Source organism: Mus pahari, chromosome 16 (genome assembly GCF_900095145.1).
Source record: "Mus pahari chromosome 16, PAHARI_EIJ_v1.1, whole genome shotgun sequence".
In the NCBI taxonomy this organism is placed as follows: Eukaryota; Metazoa; Chordata; class Mammalia; order Rodentia; family Muridae; genus Mus; species Mus pahari.
The window spans coordinates 27,949,107-27,964,269 of NC_034605.1; the positions used below are offsets into that span (position 1 = coordinate 27,949,107).

The window sequence follows — 15,163 nt, forward strand, 5'->3', positions numbered from 1 at the left end:
TGGCCTCAGATTCATGGAGCTGAGTATGGGGCACACAAAGAACTCTGTGACCTTCTAGTAAATTTCATCTGTGTTCTGGTGAAACAGAACTGTGGAATTATCAAATTATCTTTATTTTGAAAGTAATAATTTCTGGGTTATATGATTATCTGTGGGCTGTGATTATTCTAAATTTCAGTAATAAGCTGCAGGTTGACCGTATAAGTCAATCCTCACACAAGAACTGGAAGAAGTCAAGTTCCACTTGTAAAATCATTTTATTGGTATAAATATACATATGAATAAAATACTTTCAGCTTGTAATGTAAGTGAATATTTGTGAGATGTTTTATAAAGAGTAGTATTTAGATTTTTTTTTTTACAGGTGCCAAAATTTTCTTTTAAAAACCACACATTAAAAACTAATAAGCAGACAGAAATTAAAGGCCTTCAGAAACATGAATATTCATAAGACCTCATTCCAATCAACTATATACATGAATCTGGGCTTCTCACACTCTGTTCTTAGCTGTGCTTGCTGACGGCCTGCAAATATTACCAATCAAGCTTTAAATGTACAATTCTACATGGGGAAGGAAATGTCCCACAAAAGAATGTAAGAACAGCGCCCAAGAGCTAATATATATAATTTATACAAATTATTTATTAGTGTGCTCTGTTAATATAATTACAATGTGCAATTGCATACATCAAGAATAAATTGCTCTATCGAGTCATGGGTGGGTCTGACACAAACACACCCTGTAGCGCCCAGGATCTCCCGGATTGTTACTTGGGTGTGAGTCCAGTTACTTCATTTATTTCCAAAAACAACTCACCATGCAGGGCAATGTGTAGCTGCCTCAGAGAAATTCAAGTAGGGCCCATGGAATAATTGCTGGCTTTTTGTTGAAGGCATAAGAAACAATGTTTAGAAATCAAATGCTAAGAATAGGGGAAGACCAAAAATTTGAAATATATATATATATATTTTCTTCCATATATATATATATATATATATATATATATATATATATATATATATATGGAAGAAAATGAGAGAAAGAAGAAAGCACCAAGAGAAGAGAGAAGAGGTACTGCCCCTGGCTCCTCTCTGAGGGCTGAGGAGAGCACCCTGCACGGAAAGGCTTGGGGTGGGCACCATTACACAAAAATAAACTCTTTTTCTGCCTCTTCTCCAGAGTCACTGGATTTGCTCCCTTGGTGACCATCTTTGCCGGAGGACCGTTGCTTCTGTTCTTGATACTCCTGGGCCGGGCCCCAGCTTCTCCTTGAGACTGAAATCAGAGGGCAGGGAAGAGGAACAGTTTATTGACAAGGCAATAACAATACCAGGTAAACAGTTGGGTGAGGGGAGGGGCCATGAGGAATGGGGGGGGGTTGGGCGGGGCCATGATGAACTGTTTCAGAAGCAAGCCTGCATTAAGTTTCGACACGCTCTAGACAGAAGTTGAGGACAAACCAATGAAGCCACAGGCAAGTGGACACAAGCAAACAGACATGGGCAAGACCAGTCTATGATGGGGTGAACCCCACATAGATGGCCTCCACAGCCAAGGCTGCCCCTTCACACAGCACAGAGGACAGGGCACACAGAGGTTTGCAGAGGTACTGGCTGGACCATGCTCAGATGCCATGCCTTCGGCAGATGGCTGAAGGCTGGTTACTCAGACAGATCTTTCTTTCTGTGTCTCAGACCACCTGTGCTTCACTCTCTACAGATGAAGTCTGTGACAAAGCATTAAATAATACCTGTGACGGATTCAACCCTACAGGTAAAGTACTAATTCCTATTAGCTGTTTCTGACTGCTAACAGGTAATAGTTAATCTGGAGGGTTTACACAGCAGTGGGGGATGAGCTTGGTTAGATCTGGGCTGTAGTTATATATCTAGAACTTTCTGTTTCGTGTCTGGTGCTCTTCCCAATTACACAGGTAGGTTTTGTCTATTTTTCTCTTTGAAGTCCATGCTCATTCTACCTACATCCTGGTTTCTCTGTCATTACACCTGGAAAAGAACTGGTTCAGAGGCTAAACTCCAGTGATATTTAATAAATACCCAGCTTTCAGCCTGGGTGTGTGCTGGGAGCAGAGAAGAAATCAAATTATCCTGAGGATGCTTGGCGAGAAATATAACCTCAAAAGTAGAACCTTGTTCTTCTATGACAGAGAAATGGGAAGAAGTGTCTAACACTCCAGTGGGAGATTCAAGGGAAACCCAGGGAAAGGGTAGCTCATCTGTCTTCAGAGAAAACTCATTCGCCTAGATAAAGATAATCAACCTTCCGATCCGATCCTGCCCAATACCTTTTAACTTCCTGGAAACACAGTCCAAATCCATCTTACATGGAATGACACAAAAATACTAAATATGAAGACATTCAGGATCCAAAAATTTATGTCAGGTAAACCCAGAAATAACCCTATAGATCAGACCACACCAGTAAGCATGAATGAAATCTAGAGGGATACATGATGGGAATCTTCTTGGAAAGCCTGTCTTTTCACAGGAACTGATGTGCTAAGTGGATACTGGGCTTCTGTGTCCTTCAGGTAAGGTTAGGGAGGGGGCGGAGCCACAAAATATGGCAGAGGGGAGGAGGGGAGGGCAAACATCACCAAGTTAACCCTCTCCTTTCTGGTTGCTAACACAGAGTCATACTTAGCCATAACAGTAAAAACCACATGGAGACTAAGAGGGAAAATAAGAGTTTCAAGAAGGCTATCCATTTAACTAGATAGGAACACTGAAAACACATCCTAGAACAAAGGTGGAGCACAATAGTAGAGCCTGCGTGAGGCCTTGGGTTTGATACTTAGGACCAATGGGAGGAAATTCATCTTAAATACCTTCATTGATTAAATTGTGATTGCATGTGAAAAGGCCCTTACTAGCATCTGGCATGTCCTTCATATTAGATGCAGGCAGGAAGAACCAAACGCAGAAATTGAAGAACTAAGCTCAATGCCCTACTGGTCTTCTAACCTATTCAATCCCGACCCTTGACACAAACAACTTTGCAGAAGGAATGTTCTTTGTTGAGTCAATTCCAGCCCTTAGGGAAAACATCTATTTCATTGCATGCCATTAAGATGCCAATTGCAGTAGAGAAAAGAATGCTAGGGTGTCTAGCTATACTTGTATATATTATCATCCCATGTACTATTGATGGGTAAAAGATACTCAAGACTATGGACCGAGTATTAAGTGGAAATACTGCCTTGCATATTCAAATCTTGTCTGAGGTGGAAATAATGTAGGGAACCTCAAGCATAAGGTCTTCTTGAAACGGATTCAACTTTGCATATGTGTATATGCAAATTTTAAGCCTTCTGAAATATGCATACAGACTTGGAGTTAGAGATTCAGATGCAAGCTTGGAAATTATTTCTCCATCATAAACTCCAGGGAGATATTATATATGTACATACTAGGATAAAACAGGGTATTTCTTTAAAATAATATTCTGTAGGTGGCCTTGCTTTTTTCTTTTAAAGATTTATTTATTTTAGGTATATGAGTACACCATTTGCTCTCTTCAGATCAGAAGAGGGCATCAGATCCTATAATGGATGGTTGTGATTGTGAGCCACCAGGTGGTTGCTGGGAATTGAACTCAGGACCTCTGGAAGAACAGTTGGTGCTCTTAACCACTGAGCCATCTCTCCAATCCCGGCCCTGCTTTTTAAAGTCTTTCTAGTAATAGTTGGAAAAATCTCAAACAATTGCTGACTTTTTCCTGAAAATTTGTTAATTGTTTTGAGTTTTATGTTACCCTTAACTCTCCGTGTAGTTAAAAATGACCTCGAACTCTAGACCCTCTTACCTCTACCTCCCAAGTGCTGGGGTCGTAGGTCAGCACCACTGTCGTTATCTGCTCTTGAAGAATTCTTACAGGGGGCATGGGAAGTAGAACCTGGATCTGAATCCAGGGAAAGAAAGTCGAGCCAAGCACTAGCTCACAGACTGTGAGACCAGGCAAGAGTCTGTGGCTGGATTATGGAAGTGGCAAAGAATATAGAAAGGGACTCCCAGAATTGGGCTGTGACACAAACAAAGCCAAACAATAGCGGCTATTTTCTTAGAGAAAATAGGACAATTGCTAACAAAAACATCACATCTTTTCATCAGAGAGGAAAGGACATGAAATCAGTATCAAAATAGCCACACGATTAAACCACGTCAACTGTGACTAAATATGCAGCATGCTTTGAAAACAATAGCTTCCCTTTGTTTCAATAGCTTCCCCTTGTTTCATGAACACAGGGCTTGGGGAATCAAGAAAGCACGTTTAGTGCCAACAGGGTTGCTCTTAAAAGACTTGAGAGTCCAACCCATGATTCTGTCAGTTGCTCTGCTAAATGCATTAAAAACAAACTAACCAGGAACGACTGGAAAAGCAGAGGCTATGGCATTCTCAAAGGTGGAGAATAGGCACTAACAAACAAAACAACACAGTAGACACACATCACTTTAATTGAAGTACCTGTGAAATTTTGGGGGTTCCCTAGTTCAAGAAATCAAGGCGAAAAAGCTAATACAAGATGGTCCCATTTAATCCCACCAAAAATTGACCCAACCCATAACAAGGAGAATGGTAAAGAAACTGCTGAGGTCATGGGAAAATCAGACTTGGGCACAGGGCATCTTCTCACAGCTTTCCCAGGAGTGACCTTATCCCTGTAGCTATCCCCTTTCGTTCTATGTTTTATTGGCTGATAGATGTGGACCCAGGAATGGCTTCCTGTGTGTCCCATGAGTGCTTTCAGTGGTTCTTGTTTTTGCACCAAGGGTGCCTTGTTAATAAAGAGATGTAAGTAGATCTAATAGTTGAACATGTAAATTTCCGGGATCTAGAAACATTCATGTGATCTCAACTGTACTTAATACATTTTGTATAAAGTGAAGTATCACCACAGATCTGTGATACAAATACATCTACTACACAGGGAATCACAGTGGAAAGTAAAGTACAGGTATGGAATGTAGCTGAGCCATATAGAGCCCATTAAGCAGGTGCAAAGTCCTATATTCAATCCTTCGCACAACACCCAGCCACCATGTCCATTACAAGTAAAGGACCCATTAAACTGACTTTCTACAGAACAGATGCTTCTTGGCCCAGCGAGAATGAATGCTCTACCCTTCCATGACTTCTTGCTCTGTGCTGTGGGCTCTCCCTTAACTCTATACCCAGCTATAATGCCTGAGTGCCAGGCAAAGGGCCACAGGGTCCTCTCATAGCACTGGTTTGTAAGCCAGGCTCTGGATGTTCTTGCTGATTGATGGTGAGTTGATAGGGACTTTGTGAGTCTTGCATCTGCCCCCAGGCACACTCTCTAATCATAAGCTTTCCCTATCCTAAGTCATGTGCAGCAACTTGATTTCAGAATACTTAGAGAAAATGGCGTTTATTACATTGGCGTGCTGGGCCTCATGTCCGACCACAGGCATCTAAATGCCCTCACATGGTAACCTCTGATAAAGTGTCATGGGAAGAAAAGAGCTTCACTCCAAGGGCAGACACCCTTTAAGGAGATCTCACAGAGCAGAGTATGTTAGTTATATTCTTCTTCCTCAGTTTGCTATGTTGTCATTTATATGAATTTTGCACTGTGGTCGTTGGAATGTGTTTTCCCTAAGTCAGTGGCAGTACTGGCTGTAAAATTACCCTCTAGAGGGTAACACCAAGTGTGTCCCCTTTGGGTCTCTTGGCACAGTGCTCCCTGGAGAAAAGTTTACCGTAGGGCTTAATGCAAGAGAGAGCAGGAAAGGGGAGTGCTGGCATTTCCAATGAACTGTGTCTTAAGGTGGAAAAGCTAAAATGAATCGATTGCCTTTTAAGGTAGAAAAGCTAACAGGCAAGAAAAATCATGTATGTGATCCAAGGTCTGAATTGGACTGGGGCCTTTTTGTTGCTCTTTCCTAGTAGTGTGTGGTAACCCCTTAGACCAATGTTCTATAGGGAAATGTACTCAATTGTTCTATGAATTTCTAGCTTAACTCCAATGAAAACTTAATGAAAAAAAAAAAGGAAAGAAGATATATGACCCCAAATATAAAAATTAACATTCATGCTCACTAAAATTTGAATAAACAAATCCCTAAGGTAACTTGAAGCTCCCCATAACCTAGTTTTAGATTTTGATTTCATATTTGCCTCCCCGAGGAGGGACCATCCTGTTGCTGTGTAGAGTTAAGAGTTCAGTCCTCTAGAGGGTCTGACCCAGCCCCCACCAGCAGCTACTCAATTAAAGCTCGTTTGTTAGCGCCAGTCCATCAGCTTCAGGCCAGCGGGGGATGAAAACCGAAGGCTCTAACCATTTGTTGGCTGTGACTTCCTGTACCCAGGCGCATTCACTTCCTCTTCCGCAATGGCGAAGTAGAGTTTTGAAGATCTTTTCCCTCTACTGGAAGGCTTGCCACTGTCATGATCTGAATGCCTTTTGAAATAATCTCCTCTTTGCACTACTGAGGAAAAGGGAGCCAGTTTACCCTTTATGGTCGCAAATACATCAATGTGTTGACATCCATGTTAAAATGATAAATATTAAAACTGAAATATCAGCTCATCCACCCGAGTTAGGATTCAAAGAACTTGAGAGTGTTGGTCCTGGGCAGATCCACTGTTGTCTACAGAATTCATCAGCCAACATTATGGAAAAGTGCAAAATGAGGTGAGTTCTGATTCTGCCCCAGAAAGGTAGCAACAAAAATGCTCCCATATTATCATTTTGATTCCAAGATGGATTAACCAAAATAAATAAATAAAAAAAATCACATTTACTATGGGATAATCTGGAAGAATTACAGTCATTTACCTGTTTCAGAAATTAGTTGGGCACGCTAATCCAGAGGGAAGCAGAACAAGGAAATGAAGTAACCAGCATAAATAACACACAATAGGAAGAGACAGGAGAACGGCTTCTAGAGAGAAAGGCAGGGCTCATGAATGGCTGCCAAGTCTTCTACCCCACTAATGACCAGCTAGTTCATTGGCTGAAGTCAACATCTTACCCCTTCGACATCTGAACACTGTGTGAAGACTTTGTGTATTTTCAGTCTGACATCAGGACAGAGCACCAAGACTGTCAGTAGTTCCTTCTGGATCCAGACAGGAAATAAACCCCAGGGAGGGGCTCTGCAGTCTCAATCAACCCCCAGTGGATGAGCGGATGAAGCATCACTAGCATTTGCTACTGCTGGGAAGGAGGGTCTGATTCAAACACCTATCCTAACACTGGAGTTCTTGAGGGGCTGGCTCCCTTGTTTGGAATTCCTCACTTTTCCACAGCAGCTCTGAGCTTGCTCGTGGTGTCCTATGTTACTTCCATTGTCACCAGAGGCTCCAAGACACATTCTTATTCCTGATAGCTTTCATTACCTATCAGGTATGTCCAACTTTTTGACAGTTGGGAACCATTCAATTGAGTTAAAACCAAAACAACTTCCCCAAACCACCAACACCCGCGGAAAGCCCAACTGCTTCAAGTAAACAGCATTTTGTGTCGGGCTGCGGTCTTATCTGCTCTCAGCCAACTCAGCAGCAGGCGACTCTCGGGTTATAGACTGGACGCTCCCAAGCAGGGATTATTTTCCGAAAAATGTTCTACTCAGAAATTTATGAAACTCAACTCTCTGGCCCCACCCACACTGTTTTGTGTAAATTCACTGGCATTTCAATGGTCTTTAATAAGATGAATGTTCCCACACATCACGACCCCTTCCCCCATTTCTCCCCATTAAAATCCTCTCGGGCATTTTCAAAGCTTTCTTAAAAGCTAAGGGGTGAAGGCAGAAACTGCAGAAATGGAAAGACAAGAAGAGTTCCAATGAGGAGGCACTGAGTAGGAGGCCTAATTGTGAGCGACTCTTAAGGGCTGAGGTTGCTTTGGATGGCAGTAAGGCTCTTCTCCGTAGACCCCTTCTGAAGGTCTGGCTGTGGTGGCAAGTACAGCATCTATGCCCTCATTATGAAGCGAGAATCAGTGCCAGCTCCCTCTTTAGCTTCTTTGACAAAAGTAGTTTTATCAGCTCCTGTTCAATCCCCACCTTCATTTGTCTCTAAACAGTAGGAGAGAGATTTCTACCTATCAAATAAATTTGCAGAATGGAGACAGAAGAGCAAACAACGTTATTTACTTTCTTATTAGATTCCTAAGTCGCAAGGATAATAGGCAACTGTGCCTTCCATTAACTCTGCCTAAGACTATTACCAAGAAAAGAAAATGAGCTAGAGCCAGCAAGATGACAGAATCCTAAAGTACCAAAATAAATATAAAGTTAACAACGCAGCCCAAACCACAGCATGAATCTGGACATGGGGATTAATTGCTTTTTTTTATAGTGCATATCTGATTTAGAGATAGCATTATAAGACACTTTACCCAAAAGCCTACTAAGCATTGGAAATAATAAAGAAAGGCCAGGCATGATGACTCACTCCTGTAATCCTAGCACTTGAGAGGCTAAGGCAAGAGACTCGCCATGAATTTGCCAGTAGCCAGCCTGAGTAACAGTAAGTTTCAGGCCAGCCACTACTACACGATGAGACCTCTGCCTCAAAAAACAAACAACAAAAATACATAAAACAAAAAGTAAAGAAAGGAAGTAGGAGAAATGAAAGAAACACCATACCTGTGACAGTAACCCCAGCCTGCCTTACCCTGGTCAGTCTAGTTTTGGGGGTGTAGAGGCCAGCAAGCAAATTACAGGAAAATGCCATTTCCACCTCAGTGAACTAGAGGGAGCACACTGGTCTAGTGATACTCTGGGAGTGTCTGTCTACAAAGGGGCCACACTTCCGAGACCCAGAGAGTCCAGTGAGCCTCAGTGACCCACAAGGCAGATGGCATACTTCTGAGCCATGGCAAAGTTAATGTACTTCAGGTGCCCTTCAACTGTGACGATGGTGACATACTTAACTAGCTAGGGGGTGCTTCCCTCGGGAATAATGGGACCTAGAAACTTACTCATGAGCCCTAGCATGCTGCGAGCCCGATGAGAACTTTCTAGCCATCACTCCTGTTGAGAACGTAGGTCTCTGGCTAGGTGGTTTGGCTACTCTGTTCATTCTTCATGAAGCCCTAATGTCAGACATAATGACAACTCATGTGCCCCCCTGGTTCCCATATTTAAATCCAAGGGATGCTGACTCGAACTCCAAGGTACCGCTTAAGTCTGGGACTAAGTATTTCCTTTTGAAATGACACTCTTTGGGGAGAGTAAATCCAAAGGAAAAAAAAATGTTCTTACCTTCCTGGGAGAAGCTCTTAGGACTGGACTGTGAGCTGTTCTGGCCATCACGCTCCTTGTCCGAGGAGACTTTTTTGAGGATGGGTGGAAGGAGGGCAACTTTAGGGGAACTAGGACCAGATGGAGAGTCTGGGGTGTCTTCTACAGGAGTACAAAGACACAAAACAAACTGTTCTACAACTTGTATTCCAACACACATGTACATACAGACACATATGTACATGTTTCTGCAGACATGGAATCCAGTGCGTTAGGAGTAATTTGAAATCATGGATTTTTGGACCCATCAAGGATTTTGGTTTCTGGCTCTACAAGAAGACTAAATGATCTCCTGGGCTACAAGGGTGTGCAGACAGCCAGGATTAGAATACCCCGTTCTTATTTGAAAGCCGGCATCACTTCACCATATAGGCCAGGTAAATCCTGATATACACATGACTCATAAAGAAAGAAAAATTATCATAGCCAAAGATTACTTCAGGATTTCTGCTAAGTGAAGTAATTAGCATTCATGAACAGTAAAGAAAAATCGGTGACAATTAGAAAAAGCTGAAATACATACAGATCTGAATCTATGCTGCAAATATTTAATGAGCTAACATCTGATAATGAGACTCTAGGTGAACCATAGGTTCCTTCTGCCTCAGACACAATGTTGTTGATTGTCTTAAAACATGCACTGTATGTGACACAATGCTCTTACCAGTTTTCAGAGCTGGTAAGTCACAACACACATGTACATACAGACACACCTGTATGTTTTTACAGACATGGAATCCACTGCTGTAGGAGTAATCTGAAATCATGAGCTTTTGGACCCATGAAGGGGCTTTGGTTTCTGGACCTTCAAGGAGACGAAATGATCTCCTGGGCTTAGAAGGCGTAAAGACAGCCAAGATTTGGATTTTAGGTTCTTATCTGAAAGGACTTAGGAACTATGTATGCCCTTTCCCTGCTCCATTAGCACAGGGGATTCTCAAGCCAGTGTGTCCACCTACACGTGTGTGGAAGACAGCCTACAGGCAGGCTCTTTTCAGCCTCACATTCTCACTTCTAGGCTCAGAAGTAAAGTTATGACAAGACCCGGTGACCCCATAACCCCTCAGAATCATCAGGAGGAGACAGACTTGAAACACCGCTGACTTCTCAAGCCTTCTAAAGCACCTATGAGTTTACAAGCGCAGCTCCTGATGTGCCAGGAGCTACCAGATAACTGGCACAGCTGGAAGGAAAGCTTACAAGAGTAAGGAATATAGCTAGCTTTACATTTGGCATCGACAACTAGGGAACTGAGGTTCTCCAGGAATTGGGTTACATGCTATGGGCTGTTCCCTTATTTCAACAAGAAACACATGTAGCCCCTAAAACCGCCAAGCATTCTGTTGGCAAGTTCCCGCTTGTCAGGAACTTAAGTCTGTTTGTGATTTGTCTCATCCTGCAGACCAGGCTGGCCTGGGACTCACTATACAGCCCAGGCTAACTTCAAACTCAGCAATTCTCCTGTCTCATCTTCTCAGTTGGAGGGCGCAGAGGAAGATAATGACAATTTGAAGAAGATGGCAAAGGTCTGGCTACATCTCTACCCGTTTCCTAATTTTTCTGGGGAAATTAAAGAGAAGAGGAGGAGAGCAGATATGCAGCTCATCATATGTCAGCACATTACTGATTCAACTTTTGATGCTTTGAAAAATTTTTACAGTATTTTTAAAGAAGGCCTGATATAGAACTTTTTTTTGCATAAAAGAATAAGACAGAACTCAATCCCTTCCTAGTATTTTAAAGTTTCTTCTATAAGACTTTCTACATCAGCAAACACCTCTGTAACTGGCTGGAGGATTCTCTTGGATAGGATATTCCGTGGACAGCCTTGGCTGTACCTAGCACACAGCCGCATCAGCAATGCACCTGCAGAACACTTGCACCATCTGAAGAAATCTTATTTTCAAAATAGGCCCACAGTTTGCCAAAATCTGTCCTAAGCTTTGATATGTCAGCAGATATGCTGTACAGCCACTCACTGGCTGATCTCGCTGGCAGCCTTTATTTTTACGTTGGCCTCTGTATTGTCTGAATACCCTGGAGGATGATTTTAGAAGTGAGCCTCTGCTGATGGCCAGCATACCCAGGGTGGTTTCCCTGACATTCAGCAGAGTCTTGGGTCCTACCACTCACATATGGCGGGCCTTGCTGTGGAATCTGTTAGTCCTCATCAGGTCCCAGGTCCTTCAGGTTTCTCACGCTTCCCAGTTCTAGCTTCCTATTCTCCACCCATTCCCCCCCCCCCCATCCTATTTTACCTACTCTTGTGGGCCACGCTTGGATACAGCCAGACCACATCCAGTCTGACTCCCAGACTACTGATGCCCTTACCAGGTCGGGAGGCAGTTCTTGGCTTCTGAGGGATAGAAGGCCGGGCTGAAGGGCTGGGCTTAGGGGACTGAAGGAGGGGCTTCGGGCTGGTGGGCATGCTGGAGGAGCTCCGGGACCTGCAGCTCCCATCCACTCTGGGTTCAGCTTTGGCATTCTTTTCTGGTGTTCCCAAACCAAAGCGGGCCTCTGGAAGAACTGGTTGCAGTTTGGGCACTAAAATGGGAAGTGGTCCAAAGCACATTTTAAGCATCAAAAGTCACAGAAACCAATCATTTGAACACAGCTCTGGAATAGACTATGGCTACCATCTCTCATCATAGATCTTCAGAACAAAAGCATCCATATCAGTGGGTTTTTAGAGTCAAACGCTAGTGAAAGGCCGATTTTCTTCATGGAAACATGATGACTTGATAACACATCTCAAAAGGGTCTCACTGGTCCAGAGACCAGAGCTGGGGGAAAGGACTCTTATAAATGGTCTAAATCCTCCTTCCTGTTTGTGGAGTCTGCTGGGCTTACTGCGCAGTCTGGGACCACCCATTTCAATTTCTCTGTGAAAACGCTTGCTTTGCTAAGTGCAATAGTTGGTGTCTCTCCACTGAATTCTTTCCTTCTAGAAGACAAGAGCTGAGAGATGCTTGCAGCAAGATGTCATTTTTTAAAATGACATATGCAAAAAATAAAATAAAATAAAATAAAATAAAATGACATATGCAAGTAAAGATAATTTCTTCAGAAGTTAGGAGCCTTTTGGGTCTTTCTGAGATCTGACAGGCAGGACAGGCACACCAACAGGAAATGCCTCGGTTCTGGGCAGCAATCAGATCCATTAGGGATCTGGCTAGAAGTTGAAGGTAGAAGGCTGTGCTGAGGGTTATGCCCTGATCGCAGGCTTAATGGAGAAAGCAGTTCCTGAAACGTCATCCCATCTGTCCCTATCGACACTACAGCTGCTGTCTGCAGTTAACATGCAGCTGGCAAAACCGGTGAGCACTCTAAGAGGACTTACAAATTACCCCTAGTTTCCTTCCAGTGTAGCTTCTCTATTACACCTAAAACCTCAGGGGAACAAAGCCTGGGGGATTCCATTCACACCTGAGTTACAGGAGAAGAGTACTTCCTCCTGGCAATCAATCAATCAATCAATCAAACAAACAAAAAACTGCCCTCCTTCGATACTTCATACATAGCTTACTGTTCAAAACATCATAGCTAGTCTCTTCACCAGAATGCCCACAATTTAGGAATTGGTCAAAAAGAAAAGGTAGGGATGTGTGTGTGTGTGTGTGTGTGTGTGTGTGTGTGTGTGTTAATCTGAATTTCCTACATCTGGGAAATCAGAAAAAAAAAAAAGTTCACTAAGATGATGGCTACAGAGACAGGAGTAACTAACACCCCTGGAAGAGCTGGAATGGGAAGGGACCGGTGTTTTAGGTTAGAGGAGAGAGCGCTGAGCCCTACTTTTCCATTTGTATTCTTCCAATCACAGGTGAGTCCCCAAATCAGAAGGTGAATAATTTTCCTCCGGGGTGAATCAGTACTTCCACTTACCTGTCGCCCCTCCTTCTAAACGCTCTGTGTTGCTCGAGACTGGGCTGGAAGGATCCTGGGAGATGACGTCATTGCCGAGCTTCTAAAAATTCAAGATATCCCCCCGCACAAGAGTACATTTGAAATATAAAGGAAAAGAAACAATATAGCAGATAATGAATAATGACAGATAATGGCTCCTGCACTCGATCACTACTGAAGGAACTATCACTGAAGACCTCTAAGGCTTGCAGCACCCACAAGATCCACATGAGGGGTCACACTCTAGAGAGATAAAGGATTCCATGTTTGCCGTCCAGGAAATCTAGTTTTTTGTATGTTTGTGCTTGCTTTTGTATTGTTTTGAGATTGGGTCCCACTTGGCAGCCTAGGCTACTCTAGAATTCACTATATGTAGTCCAGGATGGCCTCCAACTCATGATCCTTCTATCTTAGTTTCTCAAATGCTGGGATTTTAGTCATGAGTTTCTAGGAAATCTAGTTTTAAAAGCAACAGAGATGTCAGAGAGACAGCTCAACAGACTAAGGCATTTTCTGCCGAGCTAAAGACCTATGCTAAGGTGGTGGGAAGACTGACTCCTGCAAGTTTCCCTGTAACTTCTCCACATGCACTCTCGCACATACATACCACATACAAACATACACACATAAGACTTGTCCATCCTTGGTGTACCACCCAGGCTTAAGGGCCTTCCAGTACTCTAGGTCACCCTGGCCACTGACACAGAACCATAGGACATAGACTTGCCATCAGGGGAAAAATGCAGACGAGACAACAAGGCTCTAGTGCTGGGGATGAAACCCAGGCCCTTATGCAACACCTAGCTATACCCTCAGCTCCCAATGGGATTTTAAAGAACCTTCAAGGGAGAGGAGTTTGTGATGGCCTAGGAGGGACAGAGTCTGAGTGTAGAAGCTGAAACTGGACAAGAGAATGCAGCTTTCTCCCTCATAGTGCAGAAGGCTACATTAAAGCAAGGGCCTGAAATACAAGAGGTGGAACCAAAAGCCCAGCATTTGCATAAAGTCCAAGAATTCTATAGATAAGGATGACCTGCACGATCTCTCATGCAACAACCCAAAATGTGGTGTGCTGGTTCTTGCCTAGAGTTTCACCAGTGGGATGACTGAAACAGGAACCTTGCGGTCAAGTTCAAAGCCAACCTGGGCTACATAGTGAGGTTGGAGTCAGCCTGAGCTACAGTGTGAGATTCTGTCTCAAAAATATTTTTGAAAAATAATTAAAATACAAAAATGAGGCGAGCAGGTAAAGTGGTAGGTAGGTACTCTGACCCGCAGGCTGATTACCACTCCTTAGTTAAAAAGCAAGAGTCTGCCGCCCACTCCTAGATTCAATATGGCGTCCACAGTCCATAGCGTAGGTGATTAATTCCCCATGACACATTGGTTTTCATGCTGTTCATTGCTAGGAGGTAGCAGAGGGGTGCAGTGGTCTCTCAGCCTCTGGTCCTAAGCAGATCCCAGCACTACTGTGACAAAAACAATCACCATGAAAAAGTGACCCTGAGAGAAGAGGACCCCATACCAGTCCTTTGTGCAGGTGTTTGCAGGGCAGAGTGTGACAAGCCATGGAGTCCTATCTATGTGGGACTTCCCATCTCTCCTCTTAAAACGGCAGAGCCAACTGTATCTCAACCATAGATGCTCATGTTATTACCTTTATAAATAACTCAGTGCTACAATTCAGGAAGCATTCTAACACTGAATTTTGAAAGGCTTTTTATTATTCTGATCGAATAACCATGACTTTTTAAACAAATACTGTTTAAAGGAACACTAGGTGGCACTATGAGAACATTGACATAAACCGTAACAGCATTTTCAACAAATGGTGCTGGCACAACTGGCTGTTAGCATGCAGAAGAATACGAATTGATCCATTCTTATCTCCTTGTACAAAGCTCAAGTCTAAGTGGATCAAAGAACTCCACATAAAACCAGAGACACTGAAATATATAGAGGAGA

The 15,163-nt window shown here is 43.1% G+C and overlaps 1 protein-coding gene across 10 annotated transcripts in view; it reads right to left on the reverse strand.

Moving 5' to 3' along the window:
• Positions 1–1,038: 1,038 nt before the first annotated feature.
• Carmil1 (capping protein regulator and myosin 1 linker 1) overlaps positions 1,039–15,163 on the reverse strand; it is a 266,340-nt gene continuing 252,215 nt past the window's right edge. For 5 of the 10 annotated variants that reach the window (XM_029547510.1, XM_029547508.1, XM_029547509.1 and 2 more), the window contains 5 exons: positions 13,178–13,259; positions 11,627–11,839; positions 9,257–9,397; positions 6,323–6,469; positions 1,039–1,277 (listed from right to left, as the gene is read on the reverse strand). In XM_029547510.1, the coding sequence (XP_029403370.1) occupies positions 1,144–1,277; positions 6,323–6,469; positions 9,257–9,397; positions 11,627–11,839; positions 13,178–13,259 (717 nt within the window). In that variant the 3' untranslated portion in view covers positions 1,039–1,143. Of the gene's footprint in view, positions 1,278–6,322; positions 6,470–6,822; positions 6,848–9,256; positions 9,398–11,626; positions 11,840–13,177; positions 13,260–15,163 lie in introns of all 10 variants that reach the window. The other 5 variants (XM_029547512.1, XM_021215312.2, XM_029547511.1 and 2 more) reach the window with 2 other exon arrangements.